The following is a 22,288-nucleotide window of genomic DNA, read 5'->3' on the forward strand; positions in this document are numbered from 1 at the left end:
GCAAATGCTTACGAACGCTACAGGACAGGACAACCCTCATGCAAGTGTGCACGTTCTGAAATATGTGACTAGAATTTCATGATTTGTCTCTGACCAGAATGGGAGCTCGTGGATTGAGTCCCAGTTCTGCAGTGGTCAAGGTTGGTGTGTACCACCCTCAGTGCAGACTCAGGATCTTAAAGAGCAAAAGAAAATTTGTGTTCTTAGTTTGGGACCACGTGTTTTCATCACGTATCTGCACAGTAAGTTGACTGCCCATATGAAAAATTATCAATTAGTCTTAAAGATACTCTCTGTATCATGTTTCTGTCCTCTCTTTCTTTTTAGTAAGTTCTTTTAAGACCCAAAAAGCTTACATACATAGCATGGGTAGGAACACCAACACACAACTACGGTAAAAACTCCCAACACATCCTGTAAGATACTGTAAGATACCAAATCCTTTGATTTAAGCACAAAAAGCAAAAGGAAAGCAAATCCTTCTGCCTCCAGGAAATTACTTTTTTTCCACATGCTACTTTATAAAATGACTGATAATTAATAACACCAATTGTTTTGTTATTTCCTGAAAACAATTATGGGCAAGGTATCGTGTATTGTTTGTAACTGAGTGAAGAATTTGTTCCTTTACCTATTAGACTGCCATGATTAAAACAAGACTTATAAATTACAATAAAAATTAAAGCCCCATTGTTTGTGGAGCCATATAAACAAAGCAGGAGAGCCTCTGCCTTGAAGGGACTGATTGATTTGTGGCAAGGAGAGAAAGATGATTATTATTCCACTTTCAAAGGCAGAAATGGGAGCACAAGCTTTTGGATTCAGAAGTCCTGCAGAAGACCTGGAAAGGAAATCCATTCAGTCTGGCCAAGGAGTGGTGAAATGCTGGAGGGGCACCTGATCTTTCTTTTCTTTCACCTGTGGGTGACTCTGACAACCCTTCTTTCCCAGATTTCCAAAACCCATGCCTTGGGTCCCTTTGCCATGCCAGCAAACACTGCTACCTCTGGCTTAAACACCATCCAGCTATGAAATAGTTAAGCTTGTGAGCTAATTAGTCAGGATATTACAAAATACTGTGGTTTCTTACGCTGTAGGCTCCTTTTTCACTTGATGCAAATATGGGTCCTGTTACAAAGTTTCTAGTAAAAAGCAAGTCCTTTCAAAATAGCACCAAGAGTATACTAAGTAGCATGGATTTTCCAGGGAGAAGAGGAAGATGGGAAGTCCATGCTATCAGAAATGCAACACAAAGCTTTCAGCAGTGGAAGAAAAATCTAACATCTAAAAGCATCTCAGACTACTAAGTCACATACCTTCCTTTTCTATAAATATAATTTCAATAGGAAAAATCAAACCTATCAATTCACTGAAATTTCAGAAGTAACGTCAACATACAACTGATTTAGTCTCGGAATGATTATGTACAATCTAATACAGTGCACTGTTGAAAAAGCCCAGCCCGCTTTCCTTTTTCAAAAGGAATTATGCCTCTTGCAGAGCTCTGAACAAACATTTATTTAGAGAAGAGTTTCACAATCCTGTGCTGTTCATAATTCCTCAGTGCTCAGCCCTCTCTCAGTTCAGGTTTCCAAGCCAAGACACCAAATAGACAGTAAATGAAAGAAAGGAAAACCCCACTTCACCAAGGCACTGCAGTATTCCTGGGGAGACACAAATCTCTAGATTTTAGCACCTAAATTTATGGAAGTTCCTGTAGTGAGTCCTCATCACCCGTCCAAAGCAGAAACATACAGACTCCAAACACAGTGGAAAATATTTTTTAAGAATTAAATTAAAATTAAATTAACAACAAAGCATCAAACTTCTAATCAAATTATTAAATTCCCACAATTGTATGTTTAAAATACCCTCTTTTTTTCTGCAGAGAAGAGCAGACCTCATCAAAGAATTCCAGTATCAGGGGAAAACGTCCCAGATTCAGATTATACGAATAATTTATTATTTTTTATTATCAGTATACTGTTAATCTGACTCATCTCTTAAAGCAAGAAAAGGCACTTAATGCCCTGTAACAAGCTTTTAGAGTCCTCAAAGCTTTCTTTAAAGAGTCACTCAATTCCACTCTTGTAGGGTGTTTATCTGCCAAACTTAATCACAGCTGCTTAAATCCAAGATTAGCTGAGGTTAAGTCATTAATGCTGCTAATAACAGCATTTATGCAGTGTTGCAGAAAAAAGAAAATACTATAGTACCCTCTTCCTCTTTTAAATACAGGTATCAATACCACGATTCTTCGAAAAGCAAAGATCTTTTTGTAAACTGGCAGTACTTTTTTTCTCATAACAATTCATCCAATAATAGTAACAATTCCAGTATAGCACAAGTTGTAACCAGAATTGGAATATTTTACCGTTCAAAGATCCCATTTACAAAGTTTTCTTTTCATATCTGCATAAGCAAAGTGGCTGCTCTTCTCCCACAAGCTTAGAAAACAGTTGGGATGCACAGCCTGAGGCTTACATGTGCCAGTTCCCTCATGTGCAAGTGATAGTGATTATCAGGAAAAAAAGATATCACAACGCATACAGCTATATGAGCACCCAATTTTAGAAATGTTTTTCTCTGTAGCCTAAACTGACCATATATGTGAGTATTACATTTTATGCCAAGGAGGGGTGTTACACAGAAGCTTATTTTCTTATAGTTGTTCCGTGAAGAATCAACAAAAACGTGATGATTAGTGCGCTTGCTTCAGGAAGATGGGCAAAGTTTCAGAAAGTTCAGAAACTTCAGAAAGTTTCTAGACTAATTATTCCTAAAAGCAAAGCTTTTTCTATAGATTTCTCTCCTACGCTGCAAACTTAAAGCTCATACTGATGCAACAAGAATAGTCAAAATAAAAAAAAAAAAGGGGGGGAAAAAAAGCAGCTTAACGTGCAGAACTGGATTTGTATCAAAATAGAATAACGAAAAATGTATCAAAAAGGAGGGACATCTTTCCTTTAGCTACTGAATGTGGCAGTGCTCAAGAGCTGTCAATTCTGCTGCTTTCACTTCGCAGTGGATGAGAGCCAGTACACCCATTCTGCCCCATGTATCTCAACAGGGAACGTGCTCTATTCTTACATCACCCCCTGAAGTTCAGCCCCTTGGTATGCGTGGAGGATAAAGATCCTGCCAACACCGGCTTTGATTTTCTGATGCTTTCTCCCGTCTAGTAACTGCCACCCGCAGTCAGGCCACATGGATTCCCCTGCAGTCCTAGAGGAGAATTTCAAAAAGCAACAGCGTGTGGCTTTCTCCTTTCAAGCTAAAAGCAAAATTCCCATTGACTTCAGCAGGAGTACAGTTCACTGCGAACACTTCAAATGGAAATTGAAACATGCAAACTACTGATATGATAAAACATTTCTGAGCCATTTTTTTCAATTTAGCTGTTATACAGTTCAGTCACCTACTGTTTCGTGGATATGGGTTCTTGTGGTTTTCAGCTTCTGGGGTGTTTTTCAGGGTTATATAGCAAAGATGAAAAAAAATCAGGAGACGTTTAAAGCTTTTCCTGTTAATCTCTTATCTATGGTGTGAAGAGCAAGCTGCTGCTTTTGGTTTTACTTTTTAGTTTCTTTAGTGAGTTCAGTAGTATGAATTAGAGGGTCTATCTATTGTTAAGACAAATGCTCCAGTCCCCAAATAATCGTTTTTCAGATGTTTTACACTTACCTCATCCGATAATGCAGCCGGTGAGAAGTTTTTTCATCTATCTTAAAGACCTGGTTTGGTGCATACCAGAGCTTTTTGTTCTCATCAAACAGTGCAAAGAGATTATGGCACAGAGGAGATATAGCTGTCAGAGGAAAGAAAGCAAGCACGTGAATTCACAAGGCCACAAGACATATGCACAACTTAAAATATAAATACATCAATTAATTATCTGATCTTGCAAAATATACCATAAAAAAAAAAAAACTGACACAAGGATTAGTTTAAAGCAATTATTAGAAAGATAAGACCAAAGGGGAACTGCAAACTGTGTACTGGTTGACTCCACTTACTGCATTATGTATTAAACAGCCTGACACTTCTATTAGCTATTTCTACCATGGAATTTATTTTGGAAGTTAATTTTGCCAAAGGTCTGAACGTAAGAGGAAAAGCCTTTAAAAAATTCACCTTTTCCAAATCACAGAAATGGGTGTTTTAACAGAACCAATAGCAATACCACAACTTTGTTCTCAGTTTTACTTGATTAATAAATTTTGCTCCCATAGCTGAAGGAGAAGGTTTTAGGAAAATGATCAAAATCCCCTTCTCGTTAGCAGACAGGCAGAAAGCATAATGTATCATTTTTCCATTCTTTGCTAATTCAACAGAGGGTTTTCCAACAACGAACAGACTTTAACTTGTAGGTCTAGGCTGACCTGCTTTAACCTTTGCCTTTACACCATCCCAGAGAAAAACAAGTGGTATGTTTACAGGACTGCCTTTGTTTGAATTCCTTGCTTCAGCTTCCTGTTCAATAGGAGGCAGTGCCTTTTTGCAAAAGCCCGGTCCAGGCAAGCAGCTCTGTCCCAGAGAGCACTAGAACATGTGCTTAAGTGCTGTTCTGAATCAGGGTCAACTGCCGAGCACATCGTTCAGGTCCTACAGAACTCAGTGAAACCAATTCTGCTTCAAATTTGCGTGAGAGTGCGAAAAAAGAAGAGAAACCAAGGAAATAAAACCTGAACAACCGAACTGCAAAGTTCACAGAAGATGGGGCTGGACACCCACTACTTCCAGACGGCCAACCAGCAGCACGTAGATGCCGTCGGTGGTTTAACTACTACGCAAGCAGTGATTTACAGCAGAGATCAGCATCACAGGCTTGCTGAAATGGGTAAGGCTTTTGTCCTTCACACGCACTTGTTGTAGACTTAGCAAAGACCAAGAGAAGGCAGAAAGAAGTTCCCTTAAGGAAAACTTCACCTAAAGTCATTTCTTTAAAAGTTTTTAACTTTCTAACAGAAATTACTGGCTGCAGTTGCACAGTATACAGGCTTGCACCTCTACAAAGAGCAGCAGCTCACAGCTTACATGCTGACACAAACAGGTTTTAAGTACTCCTCATTCTCATTAAAAGTACTCAAAAACAGTATGAGTACTTATTTGATGAGATCTGTCCTTCAGATTCCTATCATTCCTGTCTTTAGAATGAAAGAGACGTAAGTAGGTAAATGAACTGGAGGGTGCTCAATCTCACAAGAACCAAGATGGCGTGGGAAAAGAAAATATTGCAAAACTACAGAAAGCTTATGCCCAAACAGGCAGTTAGGTGTTTATACAGCTGGATTTACTACTCCCGTATCAGCTGAGCAGTGTTTAGTATTCCAGGAACCTTGGGACACAGAAAATTCAGGGGGATAAAAGAACCTCAGAAGTTCAGAAGTGTAAATGCAGAAGTACACTACACCTAGGATTCATGAGGCTTAACCATGGATTAAATAGACTGATCCCAGCAGAATTATACAGATATTCAAGCATTTTGCTGAGTCAAGGAACACAACGGCAAAGCAAGAAGTTTTCATTATACATTTCTGTATTACCAGGATTGTGCACAGTTATGGTAATCTTAACTAGACACACACTAATCTTAACTGGTGAATTATTAATACTACAGACGTTGTAATTCTGCAAAGAAGTGTCAGGCAACAAAAGAGAAAATTAAAACTGGGAAAGCAGCAAATGGATAAATTTTCTCCAATTGGCCCTCTCCAAAATAACATGGAACAGATCTTGACGGGCTTACCATCTAGTATAAGGTAAAAACAGCTTTGTGTAACATATTTGCACACTGTGTCTCCTCTTCTCCTATAAGAAGCCTAATCAATCCCACTAAAAGAAATCAGTACTCGTATCTGCCAGAAACCAGGGTGAGAGATCACCATTTTACATGAATCTCAAGAAAGTCCCTTCCATTTCTTTTACTCTAAACAGTTTGAGAACTGCCCGAGCAGACCCTTGGAAAAGGTTTCCACCCTAGACTTTATATCATGCTTACTTTTTCTACACTTACTGACCGATGTGCAGAGAAGGAATGATCACTTTTAATGCTGTCACGCCTTGTCACTGAAAACTCCTACAAAATCCATATACTCACAACACTTCCGGGCGGCTTCAATGCACAACTCTTCCGAGGTAAACTCGCCACTGGTATACCGAATGGGATCTTCATCTTGCAGGTAGAAGAGTATTTCTAAACCCTGATGCTGAGCTTCCAGGTTTACTTCACTCTTCTTTGTGCTCCTCATTTTTGCACAGAAAGCCATGGCTTTGCAATCTTCTTTTACATTTAGATACTGAAAGTGGAAGAAACATTTAAAGAAAACATGACGAAGGAGAGTTTGATTGATTTAGTTCCATATTTTTAATTGCCAGTTCAGTAGCAAACATTCCAAAACACAAATTTCCATATTAAAAAAAAAAAAAAAAGACAAAAATAAAAATTTGACTGGAAGTAGACTATTTAGGTCATAGAATAAATAAAATGCAATTCATAGATAAAATTAGAGATTGCTTGAAGGTACAAAATTGAAGGCTCAGTTTGGCTCATCCTTATTTCTTGTGAAAATATTTGTCAGTACACAAATGTGTTGCTTAGGAAGGTTACTGAATACTGTGATGAGCTAGGCACAGCATTTCTCAATCTTTTCATATTGGTAACCTGATTATTCAAAGCCAACTTTTTTCATAAATGAGGGGAAAAGTGAAAAAATAAATGTCAATGGTTATTCTGTTTCTGGTAACTGCTTCAAATAATTCCCCTCAGCTGAAGTTCTGGTCGTTCCACAACTATTCTGAAAGGTTTCTCTTACTGTAAAGCAGGAATAACTTTCACATCCTTAAGTATCTAACTGATTGAAAAACAATACTTGAGGCTGGCTAACATAAACAGTACAATTTACGTTTCCTTAAAAAAAAAAAAAAAGTCATCTTCTATTTTTACAATCTATCTTAACAGCTAAATACTTCAGATAACTTTCTCCCATCCTACCCTTTGTTTTTTTGAACTCCTTACACTTTGTGTGTCAGGGTGAAAATGTGGCTTAATGAAAGATCTTTCGGACTGCCAAGAAGGCATACAAGGGAGCTCTGACTCGAAAGGAAAGGCGCACAGCATTTTATACTTGATACTTAAACAGAAAGGGCAGAAAGGAGTTAAGTGACCACAGACTTCATTTACTCTGGGGTCTGTGTTCCACATTTTACTAAACTTCAGTTCAGTTAATAACAAAAGCCCAAACCACCAATTCTGTAGTTTACAAACATAATCCTCCCACCGAAAAACAAACAAAACCAAACCTCAGAACCCAACACACCTGCATTTATGTGACTGTCTGATCCTCTACGCGACTGAAATAGATTATCTTCACGCTCTCCAAGAGCAACTTGTACCTGGCTGGAAAAGAAGAAGAAGTCAGGAATTCCTTTGTACAGTATCAGAGGCACCAAATACATAGTCAGGCTGATAAAAAGCCACATGTGATCAGACAGAATCTTTCCAGTAATGTATCACAGATCCAGATCTAGTCAACCAAATACAGTCAGAGCAAGCGCCCAGGAGTGCAGTCCACACACTCTTCATAAATCTACTAATTCTTTTTGCCTCTTTGGGTGCACTGGTTGAGAGGCAAATAAAAAGCGGGTGGAAAGCCGTGATTGTTTTATTATTTTTTCTTATTTTCAGAGCATCACCAATCTGTCTAGTCATGCCCAAAGCAACCCTCAGCTGCAACACCAAAGGAGTATTTTTCCCTTTGCTTCACCTCCATAGTGGCTTTTGAAGTCACTGCATTCTTTGTAACTTTTAACTGAATATTAGCAATCGTAATTATTCGCTAGACCTCCCTTCCAGATTATCAGGTTCTGTTCTTTGCCCTTTTACTCTCCTTTGCTCTGCTGGAGATGCAGAGCCTTGGCTGGGTGGCAGAGGATATGGGGACTGCCCACAGGAGTGAGCATCACTGCCAGGCTCCCATTTCTCTTGGAGGAGCCTTGTTCACAAGGAACATAGCAGTAACTTCCATGCCTTCAGGCAGCAGGGACACCTTCCAAGAGCCTATGTTTTTTTAAGCCTTTCCCATGACCACAAATAACCTCAGTATTCTGGGGCTGCTTTGCAAAACTACCCCCACCCAAAGGTACAGCTTATCTGTATCACCTGAAGCAAACTGGGAAAACATCAATACTTTTTTTTTTTTTTTAATGGTAGGTGTGACGCTGCCTCTATTTAATGTAGTGTCTGATGCCGGGGCTGTAAAACCAAAGAGGTGCTAGAGGGATGCTTAAGAAGCACAGGGAAAAGAGTGGGCATCAGTAAGGAGTCTCCCTAGTCCCAGTCCTAATGACAGAGCGTGGGGCATCGGCAAAGGAGCTGGCACATGCGGATGTTCCTCTTCAACGTGCTGGTGTGGTAAATGTTGCCCATCACCCATCCAACGCTGAAGGACTCCTCCATCTGTACCCTCCATCCCTCCTTTATCTCTTCTCCCCTCTCTCTGCCAACACGTACTTGAACTAAACGCATATTGGTTTTGCTGCAACAGCATCGGGCCTTAATCCCACATAGCAGACTTTAAAGATATCGCTTGATAAGCCTTAGGCTTAGTTTGGGGAAAGCCTGGCACGGAACCACACGCCTCCCTTGTGCTTGGAAAGTGCCCAGCAAGCATCACACCATCACAACAAAAATAATATTTAACAGCACAGCACATGTTTACAATTAAATTGCATGTTCCTTTCATCCGTGTCACATTAATGTTAAATTTGAGTTTCTAGACACATTCCCTCAGCAATAATATGGGGAAGAAGTAATTGAGAGCGCAATTACTGGAACAGGCAGACAAGCCAGTAATTATGTCTGCATAGCACCAGAAAATGTAAATGCAAAAGGTTAGGGACGGAGCTGTAATCTAACTGAAAACACTCCCTTTTCAACGACGTATCTTGCAACTGAAACTCAATATATTTTAATGTCTGCGTGGGCACAACATTAAAAAGATTGTCTAGAGGTTTTAAAATGTGAAGGGAAATGTAAAACCATTGCCCTTGCAGATTCATAAATCAAAACTGGTTTTTCTCAACGTAGCGTTCCTTGGTTTTGCTTAATAGCTGCTGCTTGTTGCTAATCGGGGCAGCAATTCCCAGAACAGAGACGAACCACACCGCTGTTTCTTCTGCAGCACGTTTCTGGGGACGAGAGGAGAGCCCAGCGTCCAGCTCCCACCTTGCTGCTCACTACTGAGCCTTCATGAGGAAAGCACCCTGTCAGAAGGGCATGGTGATGGCCTGAGAGCCCCACTGAGGCCGGTTCCCTCCCTGCCCCACCTCTCCCTCACAAAATGGCCGGGCTCCTGGCCCTGGCCTGCCTGAGGCCACCACATTCTCCTCAGCGCCTCCAGCCCAAAGCCCGCCTCACGCAGCCCTGTCACAGCTTCATGGCAGAAGGACCCTGAGGGGAATTTTAATCCCCTGCCACTTGACAGTTTCAGAGCCTCGGTGGAGCACTGATTTTGGTTTATCTTCTGCGGATTATCTCCCTCTATCCTGAGCGTTTCGCTGACGAGCCCATGGGCACCCCTGCAGCCCTCCCTCCTCGAGTTCATTCGGCTTGGCTCGCGCCGCGCTCGGCAGGCCTCATCCTGCCCGGCGCCCACACCACCCTCCACAGGCATCACCCGGGGTGGCGGGGACACGATGACAGATGTGCCTGACTCTGCTGGAAGCTGTGTGACTGCACAGCCTTTGCTCTTCCCAGAGCATGTTTCTCTTTGCCGCTCTCTGCTCCTAACGTGACAACGGTCTTCTGCGACGCGCGTTGAGAAGATCCTTAGGGCAAGATAGGAAGGCTCATCCCAGACACCCTCTGCTAACACCACACCTTGAAAGCTGATGTGTTAGAGTCTTTTGAGCTCTCCCCTGAGCAAAAGGTTTCTTTCATCACTTCAATCCTGCCCTACCTACACACAGATACTTGCCACCTCCTTGGAAGGCCGTATTGGAGCCGCCGAGTAGCTCAGCTGGCTGGCTGGGAGAGCCAATTCCCAGCCCGGGGCACCCACCAGCAGAGGGGGACAATGACTCATCCTTCTCACAAAGGGTTTCAACCACAAAATTCGTGATTTTTGGTGCACGAGCACGTAAACAATACCATGGCGTCACAAGTGCCAAAAGTGACATCTAATTTCTTTGGACAAGGTCAACCAACAGACCCAAGACCTGCAAAAAGCCTTCTGTCCTCATACACAGATGAAGACCCCATAAAATTTGGTAGAGGGAATTCTAGAAGGCAGGTTGCTCAAAATCAGTTTGCTTCTGGTCTGCCTACTGAACTATTAAGCCTTAATGAAAATTTGGAAGAAAAGTATCTGGTGAAAACTCCAATTCCTGCCTAAGATGCCGCAGCCAAGATCTTATCAGTAAAAGCAGAACGGTTCAAGCCCAATGTTCCCAGCATTTCTTAGGAAAAAAAGACAAATATACAACACAGTTGAATAACCCCTCCCGAACCCTGTATGCCTCAAAAGTCAAAGAAAGAGAAGGAAGGGGAATAAACGAAATACTTCAAATCTATTTGCCGATCTGTCCCTGATCAGAAGGCAGCTGTCAATACGCCGGCGGGGATGGAGGAACAGGAAAAGCCGACGGGGCTGCGACACCTCCTGCCAAGCTGGCACATTCTGCTGAGAGCCCACGCTCTACAAAAAAAAAACAGAAACGCAAGAAGCGTTTCCCTAGAATAAGGAAACAGGATTAAGTCGTCAGCTGGGGGATATTTCAAGGTATCAGACACCACAGAAACTGGCTCCGAGCTCCACCAGGCATTTGTAAATATCTCACGTGAGCTCACACGAGGCTCTGGATGTCCCCTAGCTCTGGTTTCCTACCTGAGCGATGGAGTTGGACACATAAAACATTTTCCCAGACAAAGGCAACAAATGAAACCTCCACAGGCTCTGAGAAGAAACCACACAGCTCATGTCCACGCTCAAGCGGAGGCAAACCTGTGCGCTGAGACTTGCTTGGACCTGAAAATTAAGTGTTGCTTCCTGCACGTTTTGGGGAGCTGACACGAAAGTGAGACGTGGACGGACAGATGGACGGTGCTGCCGCCCAGATGCAAGGAGGCACCGGCCCCGCCACACCTCCCCAGCCATCGCTGCCAGGCACTGGAACCACCACAGCCAAAGAACTGGAAGCAAAACGCAATGCTGGAAGGCCTGCTTTGGGGACAAAAGTCCCTAAAACACAAGGAGAGGAAAATCCCGGATAATATCTGACCAGACCAGAACTTGGTTTTATGCACTATTTTCAAGCTCTTCCTCTTTTTCTTCTCTCACAGCCCGCTTTGTTTCTTGTTTCACGAAAAGGACGCAGCCAGGGGATGTTTACGATTGCTTACGCTCACAAAGTAATATGTAGGCTTCCCTAAGATGTTCTTTTTGAAAATCCAAACCCCGTTTATTACTATGAGGTTGCCTTCTGCACTGTATCTGCGTCCTTTCGGTGTATACGCACTATTACTTCACCCTCGTGATGGATGCGCTCGCCGCCTCCTTTTTTCCCACGGGACCCTTTTGCTGAACACACCGTTCGGGGTTGGCTTTGTTCTCAAAGGGTTGGTTTTGTCCCCCACGAGCGATGCCGCCCCACACTGTTTACCTCTGCCCTACAAGCAGCGTTATTAATTCCCCTTGGGTTTTTCGATAATATTCATTCCGCGATGTGACTGATCTGTGTTGTAAAACTTTGATTTAAACATCGGGCTGAGAACGCGGGACGGAAATTTTCAGCAAAAATTAGTTAATGTTGAAGATTAGTGAAGTTCTTAAGAAGCGAAAAACGGAGTGCACATGATGGGTAGGTCACCAGCCTTCACTGCACGCACGCTTACACTAACAGATGTGACAGATTTCCATTTTTAGCAATCTAACTCTGAAAAGCAGAGGATGCAGGCTCCTATAGCGTTCACGTACTGACTACTTCAGACCAGACCGAGTGCTTTATGAACCCACTCAGTTGGCTGTCACACTATGAGAACTCAGCGCGCTCATTTCCTGTGCTTTTCCAACTCGATTTCAAAAACTTCTGCGAATTTCATGACATGTCACCTATGTGGGAAGAACATTTTCAGCTCGCTCGAGAAGCTGCGTGTTAGTTTACCACGCTTCTTGTCTGGTCTGTCACTGCAGCTGCAGACGTGTGAGCACGCACACAGTCCCGTTTTCCTCTCTTTCCAGCCCAATGCTCCTCTGGACACTAACTGGGCTTCCCCTGGCTGGGCTGGTGTGGAAGGAACAGCAATTCTTAGAGCTTGCTTCTAGACTATAAACTTGCACCAAATCCTTTCTCATCCACAGTTTCTGGTATAATAACACCTTCAAATGATACAGCCTGTTATTATATCCCTTAGCAGTCAGTATTAGGCAGCTTTCAGCTAAAGCAGTACCTTGGAGGTAAATATATCTACGTATCAAGCTTCAACCCACTTTGGAAACCTACTGCACCTACCACACAACGACACGATTTCTGTGTTATCACCATGTAGCCAATGCTCCCGAACTCAGATCACGCACAACCCAGATAAAAGTTCTTTTGTTGTTTTTGTTTTGTTTTGTTTTCCCATAAACCGACCAGCTAAAAAAAGCTTGATTACCAAACTGATGCTAACGGGATTGCAGGGGGATTCCAGGCCTGAAGAGGATGGACAATCAGAGGTTTTTATTCCTGCCTGGGACATGACACTAATGATCCCTTTCCTTCCTCCAAGTCCCCCCCCAGACCGCTCACCTATGCCCCCTGTGCTGTGCCAGCACGCGGCGGCTCACCCCTGGCCGAGAGCCACCTCATTTTCCCAGCAGGGAAGCAGGTCTTCAGGAAACTCGGCCTCTTCCTGGTGGCACGGCGCTGATTTCAGGGCTTTCCTCAAGGTCACTTCAGACGCAGGGAAAAGCTTGCGGGACAATCAGCCTGCGTGACGAAGAGCTGCACAAATCCACGGTTCCTTGGAAGAGGCAGCGGTACGGGCACGCGAAGCTCGTTGCTTCAGGGCTCAGCTGGCAAGTGATGCTCAGCAGGTCATCGAAACAGGCATGGCAACACCACGCACGTGTTTTCAGTGCTTGTCAACAGCTAAAACTCCGTGCAAGACATTGCCACGCAGAAGGAGTGGAAGAAAAAACATATGCTGGTGATACGTGCAGCGAAGAGCCCTGACGGCTCGGGACTTGCTGTACATCTGCACGCTCTCTGCAGGAGCTCCACGTGCCACCATCCATCCAGATCCGCCCTGCTCAGCAATCCCAGCTGCTCGGCAGGGTGCAGGTGCAGGGGATTTGAGCCCCAGCTCCGTGACAGCTGCCCCGTTTCTCCTGGGTATCTATTTAGGCTTAGTACGTACCCAGGGGCATCTCTGCAGCCCGCTTTCACAAAACCACATCACCTTTAGCATAAAAAAACACCACCACCTTTAGCATAATACAGCAACAAAATGTCCCTTCAGATATAACAGCCACCTCCATGATCTGCTGGTGCTCCCCATTGGGGGAATCCTACGCTGTATTTATTTCTAAAGAACAGGAGAGCTCAGATTTACCACGATGGCACTCGGACTTCCAAGCCTGCCTCCGATCTTTCGTAAGAAACCAACCCAAACAAGCCAACAGCTGACGCCCAGCAGAGGCAAGACTGCTTAACCAGCACAAGAACACTTCCAGCACGCCTCTTCTGCAGGAGAACAGAGGAGGAGGAGTTCGGCGACGTGCCCACTTACCAGGAAATCAGCGCCGGCGCTGCTAACCAGCCCGGCTCTCCCCCATCCCACTCGGCGGCCTCGAGCACCGGGGGCAGAACAAGCAGCAGTGGTTCCCCCAAATACCAACGGGACGAGTAGGCAGACTTCACACGCTCTACAGCTTTCTAGTTGGGAGCGTATGCAAAACACACCAAGGGGCCGGGACTTCTCGGTGACCACAGAGCTCCTGCAGAGCTACCCCTCGCCGGCTGCTCGCAGACCACTCTCGCGAAGCTCCCGGCGCGGTAACCGCACACGGTCACTTCTCTCGTGCTCAGCCCCGTAGCCACTTCCTTGAGAGCAACTACAGATGTTCTTAACCTTTCTCGTTTTCAAATCACAAAATGGAGACTTTTGTCCCAGTTCTCCCCACCCCCTGCTTCCTGCTCCCCGGCTGCACGTGGTGGCAACCTGGGGGGCACCACCAAGCCCCGTCCCCGTACCTCACACCGGGGGCACCAGGCCTCGGAGAAGGACTGGGTGAAGGAGGAGGTGTCCCCAAAGCCCAAGTTCCTCAGCCCGGAGGAGGAACTCACCCAACGTCATCCAGAAACACTTCTGGCCCCCGGCACCTCCTGAGCAGCAGGAACCCCCCGAGGCGACCAGCAACCTGGGGCTGATGGCAGCAGCCCTGCGAGGGGGAGCCGAAATGCTAGCACCTCTTTGCACTTTCACCACCTCACAAATAAGTGTCACTAGCTCGTGCTTAAACCTCTTGTAAAGGCTCGACCAGTTTCAGCTATTTGGTCAACATCTACCGTGCAGATGGCAAGACGCTCGAACCCCCCCCCCGGCTGCTTTATTCACGAAGATTTCTGGTAGTCACAGGCTTCCTGTGGTGGCTTTGCACTTTGGTAAGTGTTTTTTGATGGTTTGCTTTTTTTGCTTTTTTTTAATGTGGTGAGAAGATAATTTTAAAGCTCACTCTTCAGGGCTCACCATTTAAAACAAGTCATAAACAAAAGCAAACAAAACTTCGCCAGTTATCTCTGCCTCCTTGTGCAGAGCAAAACCACCAACAAAGACGGCTACTAACCAGTAAACACGCTTTCTATAATAAACCTACAAAACCATACCATTTCAGAGCCCACTTTGGATTTGCTAGCAAGAGTAAGAGCATTTTGGTCTCACAAGTCTCTTACCCCTCTCTGTTTTCTCTTCTCCTCTGTTTTTCCTTTAACACCAGCAGCCCCACCGCTACGGCTCTGCGTGCAGTTCTGGCTGGCCCACATAGCCCCACGGTACCAGAACAATTTCGGGGTTAAAGACGGTCTCTCAAGCAAAGCCCTTCCCGTCAGGTGCCATATAAAGAGCTCCACCACGACGCAGAAAGGAGCTGGGAGCTGAAGCCCAGACATCTCCGTGAAGCAGCAGGTACTCTGGTAGCAGGGTGCCAAGCGCAGCTGCACGTGGCGGTGCGAAGACATCTGTGCGATTCTCCACGCGCAGTCAAGCAGAACAGGGATGGAAGAATGAGAAAAAAATCACTAGGATTCAAGATCTGAGCACGGACTGCCTCTGGTCTTACCAACAGAGCTGCAAATTAAGAAAACCTGGCAAAAAAAAAGTTGAGGCACGTTCCCTGCCTGCAGCCACCAAACGACCACCACGCTTCTCCAGCAGGCGCACCCCCTCCTGTCCATTACCTCTGATGCACGGCTGCGCTGCCATCAAGAGAACCAAGGCAACCAAGAAGGAGAAATACACCTTAGCAGCAACAAAGGATGCTCAGGTGCTGCCCCCCTGCCCTTCAGGCAGAAGCTGTGTCCTGGCAAAGCTCCACCCGGCTCAGCAAAACCCAGCCACGCGAAGGAACAGAGCGTCTTTTTGCAAGAAGAGCATCACTCTTCTTGTCCCCCTCCTTTCCCCCCAGCACGTGTGTGAGGTAGGAACACGGCAGTACTACCTGCTGGCACTAACGTCACATCCCTTCACCAGGAAGGACCAGCCAGTCTTTCTCCAACGCACGAAGTCCTACATCCATCAGGAAAAAAGCTGCTTCTGCATCTCGAAAGCTGGAGGCACCGGTCCAGAAGTGGCACTACCTCTCCCCCTGCCCGATATAAACTGCTTTTTAATTTCTCCTACGCCATGCAAAGCACCACCTGTGTTCGAAAACGGATTTGCCCCATGCGTGGCTCTCTCCGTGACCGTGAGCAGAGCCCCTCCTGCCCACCCCACACACCGCGCAGATCCCCTGGCACCCTTTGGAAGTAAAATGCAGATTACCACTCTCACCAGTACTAAAGCACTCAAAAAATTGAGGGTAAATGTTTTCACGGTAGTAGATGTTGCAAAGGGGAACCATTATTTAAAAGCCAAAAGCATTCAGGTTAATTAACACTGTAATACACAGTAAGGGAAAAAAAACTTATTTATTCATGTACGCGCACGAGAGGCGTGTTGAAAAGCACGCAAACAGCAAGGAGCTTCCAACCCCAAACGTTCCCATGGAAAGCCACTGGACGACGCTGATTCAAACTATTTTAATGATCAAAACTATTTGGACTGCGTATAGAAAATTTGTTCCAAGTTCAGAGAAGCTGGAGACGGATTAGCTCAGCACTTCACATGAAAACACAGCCGGCCCGTGGACGAGGCCTCCGGCATCCGAGGACAGGGAGCTGCAGGGTGGCAGAGGATCTGCTCAAGCCACAGGAGCACAGCGGGGCTCAAATGCTGGGCCTGCTGAAGGGGGAAGGTTGGATGTAGAGCTGGGTGGGCAGGCGAGAGAGGCTTCAGAAAAGGAGCAGCTAACACATCCTCGTGGCATTTTCCTGCATTTTGTGATTTGTGCATGCTGAAACGAAGTAACCAGGTGGATTTGGCTCAGTTCGGGTGGTTTTCTGTATGAAGTTGCCCACGCATATTTCTCCAAAGACGCATATGGCCGAGGAGGAGAAGCACTGACTGCTGCTGGGACATTAATGAGTGGGAAATGCAGGCCTTTATGGCCCAGCTGTTGCGATAGCCACGCAGAGCAATTACTTTTTATGACTGACTGCTCACCAGAGCACACCTGCAGAACAGCCAGCTGTAAACATGTTTGTTCCCATTAGTCAGAAGGAACCCCAAGCAGTTAATTGGCTTGTCAGACGCAAAGTATGAGATGACAAGACTGGAGTTCCTCTTCAAGTCCATTCACGGCTTGTTTCCTGCTCTCCTCACCACTTCACCAAGGCTGGAGCTGCTGGGGGAGGACAGGGGAGCGGCTCATCCCCGCCAGGACTGCTGCATCCTTCCCACCAAGGGCCTCTCCTCCTGCGGTTCAGGCATCCCAAAGGCCAGCCAGGGTGGCTGCAAGCGTGTGAGAAAACAGAAAAGGCCAGAAAACGGTGCATAAACTGACTTTTAGAAAAGAAAAAAAAAGAATAACAGTGACAGATCTTGAAACTGGTTTATTTTCAGACTGCCCGGGGCAGGAACTCCTCTTTTCTCTTTAAAGAGCCGAGCACTGCTCTAGCTCTTCTCCCACCGATGAGCAGCACACGTAATAGCTGAAAAATGAGTCTGCACTGACCTTTGCTGGCTTCGGTCTCAGGTAAATCGTTTGGTAAGAAAAAAAGTGCTGTGTTCAACACACGTTCCCCAGCTAGAGCTGAGAGGGTGCCTGGCAAGACTTGCACATTGTCCTTTTCCCAAGCACGCAGCTCAATGCAGGTGTCTGCCTTCGAGCTGGGTGCCACGTGCTCCTCGTGCCAGTCTGGGAGATTGAGCCCAAGATGCTTCTTACCTAATCTCACCCTAAGTCATTTTTCTCTGATCCAAGCCATGACAAAGAGCTGAATGTGGAAAAAAATCCCTTTTCACAGCTGCAGGCTTGTTTCCTCCTCAAAGTCAAATACAAGTAAATCAGCAGAAGCCAATTAAAATAAAGGAAACCAAGCAGTGAAGCTATTTAGAAACGAGGTTTGCATAGACAAACCGAGCTCTGCCAAGCAGCAAGATTACCAAAAAGCAGAGCCCAAACCACTGTGGCTCTCCAGTAATAGGATTTGATGCTCCTTCTCAGCTCTTTTAGCCTTCTGTGCCCAACCCTGCAACCAACACTTGCTGCTTTATGCACACACAACTGGAGAGGCATCACCTGCTCCTTCCAGGGTGCAAACGGTGTCAGCCACATCCCAAGTGCCCTCTGGACGCTAGGAGAGCCCAGGCCCTCTCTTATTTTTGTAGTGATTCCCCTACAGGACTTCAGAAATTGGAGTAGCAGTGATGCCAGCTGCCAACTGCTGCAATGAGTCTTATCTGAGAGTTGTTTTTTTCTGCCTGAAGCGGAGCCATGGGCTGCTGCTCATCTTGGATTGTTTTGATCTCCTGAGACAACAAAGGTAACCGACAATTCGGCCTTTGAGCGCCGCAGACTTAGCCACAAGCATCTTGTTCGGCAGGAATAGGGGCTGAGAAGGAGCCTGAAAATCAGGTCCACCCCAGCGTGGCACAGACACCAGCATCCAGCCGCCTGCACACACCTGGATCAGCTGAGTAAAGCAGGACAGGGTCTCAAAAACCCCGTGCCCACTTGTGGTGGATTTTTTCAACCAAAATTTTATCTCATTTCATCGAGCTCTCTGCTTTCTACTGAACAGCCACTGCCCAGGCTGACTGTGAATGCTACGGCCTGGCGTGGTGTGCTTGTCCCAAGCAAGAGAACTGCTGCTGCAAGTGTTCTGTCAGCGCTGACTTATATCCCAGCATCGCCCTATCAAACAATCCAAATATTTGCATTCAATTCATTCAATCTCTTGGACAAATCCCCGGGCTATTTTTAACTAACCAGATAAACGGAGTAAGTTTTACGTATTGACCTCAGAGTTGTGTCAACAGCGGTTCAAAGGTGGTAAGGCAGCAGTGGCTCCCGCGTACATCGCTGAGCAGCAGAACTTTGTTTTTCTTCCCTCCACGAGCCCTGTTTGCGTTACAGGTCGTGGAGCTTACGCTGCAGCTTTCAGAAGCGTCCTCTCGCTGATGGGTTGGTCACAGAATGACTGAAGCTTGCCTTTATGTTCATCTGTACCCTGGCAGCCTCTAGCCCTTGACAGAGAGCTGGGGAGATGGATGGGACCTCACCACACACAACAATTTCAGTCTGACAGTCTGAACGCTTTTCTGCCTAGAAAGCCCTGTACCTCTTCCGGCTCAGCCGTCCGACTGAACTTTTCTCCAAAATTCTGCTGGGGCTGAATCATCTCGCGTTTGTTTACAGCTCGTTGATTTCTCTTTTTAGAAAGCATTTCCTTGCCCCGTTCACACAGCTACAGCACGGTAACTTGGTGGTCTTCCCTTTAACAAGGAAATCATCCTCCTCTGCGCGTCGCACGATGTATGGAAATGGTGGGAGAAGTCCCAGCCGTACATACTCTGTATTTCAGAACCTCGAGGAAAACTCTTTGAAGCCTATTATAAAGAAGTCTGTCCAAAGTAAAAATAAATAAAAAAAAAGTTACTCGGCGGTTAATATAACTGTTACATCTTCAGGAGTCTGCTGGCCCTCCCAGGAGTGCCGTGATGTTATCCAGGTTTACAGGAGCTCGCTGTTTCTCCATTCCCAGTTTTGGCTAAGAGCAATTTAATAAAAGTTTATGGCCAATCCTCACCGTGCACTTCCCTGTCTGGGTACAGTTTTATGGCAGCTCTTCAGCAGCACACTGGAGCAGACGTTGCTTGGCTGCAGCCCTCCTGCCCTCATTTCCAAGGCCTCTCTCCCAACAGCTCCAGGCTCAGGACCATTTCCCTGCTGCCATGACTCTGCACCAAGAAACCATCGGCTCTTCCTTTGCCTCCTGGTGCTGGTGAGTCCCACGATAGGAGCTGCACACCCAACAGGTCGGCCTTTCTTTCCAAGGGGCTGATGAGCACGAGTTATCTCACCTGTAGCAGCCGAAGCACTCCCAGTTTATCCCAACTCAACCACAGAGCCTCTGGTCTGCAGAATCGTGACCCCGAGCAGCTTCAGCACCAACACGGAGCTCGAGGAACCCGGCTGCGCACCGGAGGCTCGTTTGCACAGCACGAGAAGTGAGTGCCAGGCCCTGCGTGCGCCCCACGGCCGCGGTCCCTCCTGCAGCACCTTGCCAGGAGGTGGGGATGGCCGGGGAGAGGCGGCTGCGGGCCGGCGTAACAGCAAATCCACAAAGCCACACTCTTGCACCTTCTTTGGCCCGAGCCCAAATCCTCGCTCAGCAGCAGTAAACAGGAAGCCACTGCTGAACTCCACGACACACGCACGCAACCCCGTGCGAGCTCCTCTACTTCTTCCTCCTGCAAACAGAGCTGTCAACACCTGTAGAGAGAATACCTGTGTCTGCCAAGGAGCGGGCACCTTACTGCTCACCTTACTGGTCACCAGAACTGCAGAGCCGAGGACGCTGCTGTCCCGAGAAAGGCAGCACTGAGCATTATGGAAATTGCAAGCAGGGTTGTACAACAGAAAAAAAAAACCATGAACTGAATATTCATTGTGGATAAAACACCAAAATACTTCTTAAATATATTAGATCACATCCCTTATGAAACAGAGAGGCAACACTGAAGACATCGCTCCAAATCAATGAAATGAAGTCCCCGCCATAAAAAGCAGCGTGAAGACCTAGCAGCTTCTACCTACCTTTCCTGTAAAGAGCTCCGTACAGTAAATGTGAGTAAGCAAATATTAAAAATAGCCAGGCAGGGACTGTCTCGTTCAATCACTTGTAGCACTGACTCAGCCGGGGCTGACTCACCCCCAGCAGCTCCTGCCGTCCCTCCTTTCCCAGGGCTGCCTGAAACTTTTCTTATTTTATCCCCCGGCCAGGGTCACCGCCGACCTTGGGACCTCTGACATGGCCGGGCCACGCGTGGCCCCACGAGCAACCCCCGTCGTCAGCGTTTCATCAGAATTTTGTAAATATTCCTCCAGCCTTCAATGATCGCTTCTGAGTAAATGACTCACGGGATTGCACTACAATAGACCAAAAGCCAAGGTGAAGAAGGACCCGAAGTTGTGAAGTTTGCGTGATTAGATCACTCCTGAAAAATTCTGCTCCGATTACCTCGCTTTACAAAGCCTCTTCTGAGCCCCTTCCCTTCAGAAGGGGCAGACCCTGGGGCTAGGAGTCGGTAGGTCGTGAGCGCAGCCTGCCAGCCTTTGTTCAAACCACACCAAACAGAAAAAAAAAAAAAAAAAAAAAAAAAAAAAACAGAAAAAAAAACCCTCCTAAAGCAAGCCTTAGTCTTATTTACTGTAGTTTACAGGAACCAGCAGTCACATACAGGGAATTTCCATATTGCTAAGTTCGTAACTTCGATGCTTCAGCTGCACATTTACGATCAAAACAGCAGCAGAGAACGGGGCAGCCATCCCAGAGCCTTCATAGCAGCTGTGTGATTTAATCAAGGTTAATCAAGCTATTCGCACTAATTACAATCTGCTTAATACTACACAGACACTACAGGTGGCAACGTGTGATCTGGACACCTTATACACATAGGTACTCCTCCAGAGTGGTTTACGTGGTGTGTATGATTTTTAATCAAAGCCTTTGCCAGCCTTGCTGTAACATCTGCCGATGCAAAGAACTAAATTTTTATATTCATGCCTTAAAAGAGATCATAAAGCAAATGAGCAAGGGAAGGAGCCTGAGAGGTCGCTGGCAGCAGAGCAAGACACGGTTGGCTGATGAGAACACAGCCTCCCAAGGCATGGCAGGCTTTTATTCCACCTTCACTGAAAAAACTGTGAGTTTCTGTTGAGGTTGAGCAATTTGGGGGGCAACATCATCAAGGGAAAAGAAAATGCACCTGGAAAACCACTACCTGGAGCAAATACTCGTTGTTTCCTTGCAGTTCCAGGCTGGGGGGTGCTGGATTTGCACAGCTGTGTTGGCTGCATAGTTGTGAATCATCTGTAGTAACTTTTCTACTACGTTATATTGCGTCAATCTTAAAAAGTTATCACTTTCTGTTCTTCCCTGCCAGGACAAGCCTAACGTGACCTAACACCCCCCCCAAATTTAGGGGTGCCTCAGCACCACTGGGAAGAAAGTGAAGGTGGATAAAGGTTAGGCCCAGACTGACCCAGTTGTTCACCACCAGACAGTGTTTGTTTGCTTCCAAACCTACCAAAAAACGAGCAGCGATAAAGTCTGAGCTCAAACAGTCAAGTCAGAAAAACAGGAACTGTGCTCTAGGACTGGGGTTTCGTGTTTCCCCTTTTCGACTTGATAACAGAACTGACAACACGCTTTGCATGGAGACCATGAGACGCGACGGCTTCTGAATTTAGGGTGGAGGGAGCGAGCCTAAAATCAATTCTCTGCTGTAAAGACACGGGAATAATTTTAAAAATAGACAGAGCACAGCTCCATGCTATGTTTACTGCTTTTTGTAGTTGTTTGAATGACAAAACAAGGGTGAAGGCAGCTCAGGGGGACGGGGAACCAGATAGGTCTCCCCGTGACCACCCCCAGCAGTAAGTTAGGGAAGGCAGGGTGGGGGAAAGAGGAGCAGAGAAAGTTT

The 22,288-nt window shown here is 46.1% G+C and overlaps 1 protein-coding gene across 4 annotated transcripts in view; it reads right to left on the reverse strand.

Moving 5' to 3' along the window:
• JAK1 (Janus kinase 1) overlaps positions 1–22,288 on the reverse strand; it is a 55,080-nt gene that overhangs the window by 22,590 nt on the left and 10,202 nt on the right. For 2 of the 4 annotated variants that reach the window (XM_082766152.1, XM_082766155.1), the window contains exons 2-4: positions 7,320–7,399; positions 6,101–6,299; positions 3,685–3,808 (exon numbers count right to left, since the gene is read on the reverse strand). In XM_082766152.1, coding sequence (XP_082622278.1) covers positions 3,685–3,808; positions 6,101–6,299; positions 7,320–7,325 — 329 coding nt within the window. In that variant the 5' untranslated portion in view covers positions 7,326–7,399. Of the gene's footprint in view, positions 1–3,684; positions 3,809–6,100; positions 6,300–7,319; positions 7,400–13,771; positions 13,896–22,288 lie in introns of those variants that run through there. The other 2 variants (XM_082766154.1, XM_082766153.1) reach the window with 2 other exon arrangements.

Source organism: Aythya marila (assembly GCF_965140915.1).
Source record: "Aythya marila genome assembly, chromosome: 8".
Classification (NCBI taxonomy): Eukaryota; Metazoa; Chordata; class Aves; order Anseriformes; family Anatidae; genus Aythya; species Aythya marila.